The sequence below is a fragment of the Scardinius erythrophthalmus genome (assembly GCF_964197995.2).
Source record: "Scardinius erythrophthalmus genome assembly, chromosome: 21".
Taxonomy (NCBI): Eukaryota; Metazoa; Chordata; class Actinopteri; order Cypriniformes; family Leuciscidae; genus Scardinius; species Scardinius erythrophthalmus.
The window spans coordinates 16,691,098-16,698,956 of NC_138241.1; the positions used below are offsets into that span (position 1 = coordinate 16,691,098).

Below are 7,859 nucleotides of genomic sequence, written 5' to 3' on the forward strand. Positions count from 1 at the left end.
AACTCTCATTTCTCCACCTTTCCTGTGTTTGTGTAGGGGTTTTATGATAATCTACGCCCAGTTTCCATAACTGCACACATTACAAAAGCCTATAAAGAAATATTGCACTCTTATAGTACTGGACACTTTCGTTGTCTTTCCTATCCTGAACCATACATAAGTATACCAGACACATTTCTTTTTGAGCACTGGCACTTTTTCCTGTAATAAATAAACTTTTTTACTTCTATATCTACAAATTATCTGTACACATACGTTGCTTGCTTGTGAAAGTATTTTCATAGAAATTTCAGTGTACTTGATAGACCTAAACCTTTCCCACTCAGTGCTGTATATCTGCTCGGGTCATTTGCGTAGAGGTGTGATGATCAAGCATTAGATCACACTTCTACTCGACTAGCGTTCACACTCTGCCCTCAGCGAGGAGTGTGTTGGGTGGAGGGGTTCATGACATTAACACAACCAATAACTGCTCTATACTAAATCTCAAACCTCTCATGTGAGTGCAGAATCTAAATTAAATGGAAAAAACATGGATAACTTGTCTCCAATAGATGTGCCTACATAGCATACAAAAGTAGAATTCCTGACTGAAATCATATAATACAAAGAAATGCACGACCAGTTCATCAACAAACTTAAAAGGATACACTGATCAATGAGTCTAAGTATGAGTCAATCAACTGATCAACTGAATAGATGTTTTATTAAACTAAAATGTCCATTTTGAAAGGAGCCATTTCATTGGATTGTATCGCTCTTGAAAAATTTTTTTTTTTCACAATATTTTTTATCTGACTGGACAATTCAATTTGTAATAGTAATAATACAAATTTGGGGGGGATATGGGAGCAGAGTGATATGGATGGACTGTATAGGCTATGGATTGATGCAAAATATTCCTTAATATAAACTTAAATTTTTTTCTATTTAGTTTTGTTGCCTATTCTGCCCCAAGATGACAAAAATCAGAGACCTCAATTCTAGTAAAGAAAAAAACATATTTTTTTCTTGTTATTTTATGGCTTATTTCCATTCTTTATATCGTCTTGCTTTCAAATTACTGTTATTAGAAGTTTATTAGTACTGTTTTTTGCTTTTCCCGTCTGCAACACTTTGGTGATGTTTAATAGGCCTACATTTATCATGCAATTAAGTACAAATAATTAAAAATAAAAAACACTTGCATTTAATCAACAGATGCTTTAAAAAAAAAACGTACAGAAGGCAAAAACTCCAGTGTTTGCATCTTGGCTTTCAAGGATTAGCGCGTGCTGTCCTCGCCAGTTCAGACGCAATATTGATTAGTGCGTCATGCATCAGAAGACAATTAAAAGGACGCATCAGCTCAATCATGATTATATTAGAGTAGTGACGTAGACGCTTCTATTTTCATTCAAATGCTTATTTTTGTTCTGCGAATTGCCTTCACATTCACATTAAGCGCGGTTCACACGCTCTCCCCGCCCCGTGATTCCGGTGGGTGGGTCCACGCGACGCTCTCGCACACAAAGACGCAGATCTGGCGCGAAAGCACTTTTACCGGCAGTGGGCTGGGGGAGGGTGCGGCTGCACTGCACCACGCGGATCGATCGTTGCTGCCGTTGTAACAGGACACCCGCTTTATTTCTGCAAGGGAAAAAAACTTTTCTCGTTGTTCAGGTTAAACGGCCGTTAAACAGAGGCGTCTGTTGTGTCTCGCGCGCTATTGTTTAGTGAGCGCGTGTGTGAGTTACGGGAGTTCTACCGGACGCTGCGCTTCTTTGTTCTGTTCTGCGCGTCCCGTAGACTCTCCCTGGACTGTGCAGGTCTGCGACCCCATGGTAAGTGCATTTTACATCAGAATTCCATAATTTGCTTTAACCGTAGCTTAAGTTCGTTTCGCTGTAAACTTTCGATTAAACCCCGTGGGTCGTTGAACATTTCCTGGATCCTTTAATCGGACTCGGGTGCTCCCTTTATTACCCCCCTGTTAGTGCGTTTAATCTTTATAGAAGTATAAAGCGCCACAAAATACGGCAACTCATGATTTCTATGTGACTTTTAATCAGTGATTTAATCCTGCTAGTGTTGATTACCGACTTTGATATGTTGCTTTGGTTGTTTTGTGGCTGCACGAGCGCTCACTAGGCGAAACCCCTGCAGTTGTGCGCGTGCTACAGAAATCAAATGTTTATAATTTTATAGTTAGTGCATTTAATCAATGCAATCGATTAAGAGCGTGCAATTATTAAGCATATGCGTTTACATGTGAAGATCACATTTAAGCTATGCATTTGGTGAGAATGTATTTGCATGTCAAAATTGCATGTAAATATGTATCATTGCAAACTTGCTTTAAAGTAGGTACATTGTGTCAGTTAAGAAATGAGTAACCAGCATGCATTGTGGGAGAGCGTTTTGCTTGTAATGTGCATTGCGTCGCATTTGAACTCCACGTGGGCACTCATCATTTGATCTGATGACCCCGTTGTCTTCACAGATAATCTTGTAGACGTTCTGCAGCAATGCTTGGAGTCAACACACACACACTGTACGGCTGGGACATGGAGCACTACTTTTACGATGAGATGGACACCGAGGAGGACTTCTTTAAATCTACAGCCCCGAGTGAGGATATATGGAAGAAATTCGAGCTGCTTCCCACCCCGCCCATGTCACCCTCAAGGACCCTTGTTGGGGACTGGTTACTGCCGCTACCAGGGGACTGGCTCGGGTGGGCACCGCCGAAGGTATTAACATGTGATGAGGAATACGAGGGGCTGCACAAATTCGACCCACTGGACATTTTTGGTAATCTGGGCTCTATCGTTATCAAAGACTGCATGTGGAGTGGTTTTTCCACGAGTCACCGACTAGAAAAAGTGGCTCATGGCGAGCGAGCACCGGTGGCCGCTCAGATTCAGACCCTGACCACACAGAAAACTGCTCGTGCTCCATCGGTCACGCCCGTGACTGGGACCCATGCGGCGCAGTGCGTGAGCCCCGCCGCAGTCCTGGAACTCCCTGTCCCACATAACAAGAAAGTGGCTGCGGGCTCCTCCGGTTCTGAGTGTCGCTCGGATTCATCCGGTAAGATATGTGATTACTGGCATGAGTCCACTTGTACTTCAGAATAATCCTGAGCCAATGAGGTCATATATCTGCTGTTACCGTGCCATAAAGATGGATGTTAACGGAAGTCATTTATCTAATAACTTCAATTCAGATCAGATTTGGCAGTTAGTTAGTGATTCTTCTATTCAAAAGAAAATTGATCCATAAGAAGCCAAAGCATCAAGCTTTGGCTGTGACCAAGCCACTCGCCGGCTAAAAGCTGATGTGGAGCGTCAAATGTTGGAGCGGATTCCTTTTTCTCTGCTCAAAGTTCTGTAGTCCGCTCCACGCCCAGTTTTCCTTTCCCACACCCTGCACACTAGTGAGGGGAAACTTCACTTTTATAAACCCAATTGCCACTGCAGGCAAGGTCATGCAGCGTTTACATTCATCATACAAGATGTTCTGTCTTGACTTTTTGTTTTTTCGTGATTTAATGTGTTCAACATGGTTTCAAATTTAAACAATATTGTTAAATTATATTTTTCATCTGTTTTATTTTGTAGTTAACAAAAAACTATTTTAATAGTTTAGGTTAACAATAATCAGAATAAGTTTGGGGTATTTTTCTCTATTTATACAAATGTGGTTTAAACTATCTTGGTAGTTTTATTATTTTGACCTCCGTTTTGCCATTTAAAATGGCTATAGAAGCTGGAATGGCATTAAAAACAAACTGGCTCATGTGGCTGCGTAGTTGGAATGCAACTTTCTTGCCAAGAACTGTGAAATATTCTACAGACTCACTTTTATTAGAGAGGTGACATGTAAACAACCGTCACTCATTGGTTAATTTAACCTCTATGCAGTGGATGCATTCAGTTTAATTGTAGGTTTCTTATTCCGTTTTCTGTTTCAGACAGTCCAGTCTGGTTTTCTTTTTATTATTAAAGTATGTTGTGCTGGAAAAGATGTCTCAATTAATTTGATATGCTAAGTGCTTTAGCTAAATGTGCCAAATGTTTTGTGGTCTCAGATGACGACGAGGATGATGATGATGTGATTGACGTGGTTACAGTGGACAACCGACCGAAGCGTGGTCGCCCTCCAAGCCGCCGAACGCCTGTAACCATTACAGTGAGTGCCGATCCATTTGGACCATGTCCCAAGCACTTCCACGTGTCTCTACATCGGCAGCAGCACAATTATGCTGCTCCTTCCCCTGACACGGATCCTGAGGATGACTTCGATGAGATTGAGCCTGTGAGCAAACGGCCACGCCTGGAGCCTTCGTCCTCTCCCTCGTCTCCACTTTCCTCACCTGCCACATCGGACTCTGAGGACTTCAGCGAGCAGCGTCGTAACTTCCTGGAGAGAAAGAGGAGGGATGACCTTCGCTCGAGGTTCCAGGCGCTCCGGGAGGAGATTCCAGGTCTGTCCGGATCCTCGAAGACCTCGAAGGTAGCGATTTTGACGCAGGCGACGGATTACTTGCTGAAGCTTCACGGGTGCCAACGGCGACAAGCTCAGGAGAAGAAAAAACTGAAAGCCAAACAACAGCAGCTTCTCCGCAGGATCAGTGCGTTACAGAACTCATGAAAAAAAAAATTTGTCTGCTTTAACACTGCACAATATTTCCAAAGCTCATTATGGACAAGGGAACTCATTGTTTGTCAATCACTGAAATGACACTTAAAACACTGCAGGGAGATCTTTAAAATCACATTGAAATCTGCCCTTCTTGAAGGGATCTGTACATGTGTGCGTGCTGGCCTCTAGACTTTAGTCGACACATGGACAACTTTGTTTGAGAAGACAATGACAGAAATGTGCACATGCAATGCCTTTATAAACCTCAGCAGATGGTGATGAAGAGGAAGTTGATACATTTACCTCCATTGCAAGAAGGGTGGGTGGTGTTTGTGTGCATGTGGGGGTGGGGGGCAGGTTATTATGAGTGGGGAGCATGGTGTTTGAACGTGTAGAAAATATGAAATGTCTTGTTCATAACTTGATCTGTACAAAACTTGTTGTAAATACTGTATTAAGAGGATGTTGTCCTCCTGGATCTACTCATCAACTGCACAGAAATTCTATTTTGTTAAAGAATAAAGCATCTAAAATTAAAGTGTTTTTTCCTATTTAATAAAAAAATTGGACCAGGGTCTAAAATGAACACTATAACAGTTATGAACTCCAGACGTCTTGTAGGAATAAACCAAAGCTAGAGTAATACCGTTTAAGCTAAATTGTTAATTTCCTGATTCCTGGTCAGTATTGTATTAGTATGTATAGTATTTTTTTTTTTTTTTTTTTTTTTTTTTATTACTTTTTACATCTTCTGAATCTTAAGAGGCAGTAAATTAAGGCTCATGTTAAGATTAGTTTTTCAGATCCTTTCCTGTGTGTGCCTTCTGTTAAAGCTGAAAGAGGAAGTGTTCTGTATATTTACTGCAAAACCGGTAGTTCAAAAATCACCTTTACCCCCATTATCCTGCACAACAGGTTAAACAGTGACATGGTAGAGGTGTGAAAACTGTTTTGCGTTTATGGGAGGCTTATTCTCTCGCTCATATATATATTAAATTTAGTCCCATATTTCATTTCTTCAAATGAATTCTTAAAACTGCAGAAGTGGGATGCAGGAAGCTGAAAGAGGAAGTGATGCAAGCAGCCCCATGCATTTTCATGTGTATCTGAATTTCTTCACCAAACTGGGAACAGTTTAGTCCATCAGATTTTACTTCATGATTGTCTAGAAAAAAATGTTTATTTTGAGAGCGAGAAATGAATACTTACGCAGCAAGGACATGTTAAATAGACCAAAAGTGACAGTAAAAGCATTCTTACAAAATGTTCTACTTCAAATAAACGCTGCTCTTTTGAACTTTGTATTACACAAAAAATGAATTAGCTTAAAATAATTTTCAACATTGATAAGTGTTTCTTGGGCACAAAATCAACATATCGTTAGCCTCATAGCATAATTGCCTAAGTTGCCTTTTTTTAAATATGACTTAGGCAATTATGCTATGAGGCTAACGATATGTGACCCTGGACCACAAAACCAGTCACATGGGTCACTTTTTTTTAATTGAGATTCATACATCAACTGAAAATTTAATAAATAAACTTTCCATTGATGTATGGTTTGTTAGGATAGGACAATATTTGGCCGAGATACAACTATTTGAACATCTGGAATCTGAGGGTGCAAAAAAATCTAAATATTGAGAAAATCACCTTTATAGTTGCAGGGTTCTCAAGTCTCACGCATTGGCCGTGAGACACACGCAATTCAGCCAGTTCACACGCTCACACGCCACACCGTGTATTTCTCACGCTGAAAAGGCAATGCCAACCAAGTTGTCCTGCAAGCTTTATATATAACGTTGTATACGAGGCGCGGGCACACAAAGTGAAGTGTCCTGCCGCCAGCACGTATCTCGGCCAGATTGCGTTCGTTAATAGGCGCGCGAACACACGGAAGTTGACGGAACATTCTCGGCCACCGTACGTTCGTTACTAGGTAACCAACAACATCGCGCGAACACACGTCGTGATGATGGAGAAGGTAAGTTGGAAGAAAGCTCGTCTAACATTTTTAGGTTAGAACATTTAATATAACCCATACATTATTATTGATGCAGTCAAAAACTACTTTGCAACCAAGCTTTGGCTCAGTTTGGCCAGCTTACGTTATCTGAAACTAAGGGAAATGTTAGTGGGTATGGGAAGGAATGAAGATGTATTTCTTAATTTTATTTTAAATAAATTTAAATGTATTTATTTTATTTTAAAATATATATTGTACTGTATTAATAGTCTTTCTAGTTACATTAAGGCTATGTATTAAAGCAGAGTGCTCTAATATTTTATATCCTGTCAAAACATATTAATTGCCATTTGTATTTTTTTAAACACTTACAACACATTTTTCAAACACAAAACACATTTCATAAGCTGGAGTGTGTACTCTTGTACACACACACACACACACACATACACACACACGCACACACACACACACACACACACACACACACACACACACACACACACACACACACACACACACACACCTTAATAGTACTCTAATATGTCATTTGTTCACAAAGTCCCACTACACAATAAATCATTATACCATTTCAACTAGACACTGTTCAAACTGTGTGCAGCAATTTGTAATATTTTTGTAATTTTTGCATAACTTATTTGTAATTTTGAAATATAACATTAAAGAGTAGGCTATATTTGATGTGATGAATTTCTCTGTCATTTATCAGATTTACCAATTGTTATATTTTCAATTTGTGCTGGTTAATTATGAACAATGGGTAAAATTGGGGGGCGGGGACAAGTAGGGGCGGGGCTCCATTCGGGCTCCTCTCCCAACCAAATGTGATCTCACTCCAAGCTTTTGATAAAACTTGAGAACCCTGATAGTTGTCCAATTATGTTCGCGCGACTGCTGCATTCACTCACAAAAATGAATGTTTTATATATTTACGGTAGGAAATTTACAAAATATCTTCATGGAACATGATCTTTACTTTAGTTAAAGGTATAGCGGAGGTTTTTTTTACTTCCGGGTGGATCACCTATACTATTGGTCCTCCTAATTGTCAATCATTCTGGTGAATCAATCAAACTTTTCAAAAAGTGGAGAGGGCGGGTCTTATCTAAAATTCGGAAAGATCCTCCGCTATACCTTTAAGTAAAGTTTTATAAAAGGATAACTTTATCTACATTATCTTGTTATAGTGCAGCTATTATTGGTGTTTGGTGTGTTTATTTTCAAAGAGGCCATATCACTCTCTTTT

General features: G+C 39.9%; 1 protein-coding gene across 1 annotated transcript; it reads left to right on the plus strand.

Moving 5' to 3' along the window:
* The first annotated feature begins 1,218 nt into the window (after positions 1-1,218).
* On the plus strand, positions 1,219-5,216 carry mycla (MYCL proto-oncogene, bHLH transcription factor a). Its single transcript, XM_081350971.1, has 3 exons — positions 1,219-1,823; positions 2,483-3,072; positions 4,073-5,216. Exons 2-3 carry the CDS (start codon positions 2,508-2,510, stop codon positions 4,633-4,635), a joined length of 1,128 nt encoding a protein of 375 aa, XP_081207097.1. The 5' UTR covers positions 1,219-1,823; positions 2,483-2,507; the 3' UTR covers positions 4,636-5,216.
* The last annotated feature ends 2,643 nt before the right edge of the window (positions 5,217-7,859 follow it).

Excerpts from the sequence above, each read along its gene's own strand:
- mycla (XM_081350971.1), top strand. The coding sequence starts at position 2,508 with ATGCTTGGAGTCAACACACACACACTGTACGGCTGGGACATGGAGCAC. Across the intron at positions 3,073-4,072 it reads GTGTCGCTCGGATTCATCCG|ATGACGACGAGGATGATGAT; the intron begins GTAAGATATGTG and ends TTGTGGTCTCAG.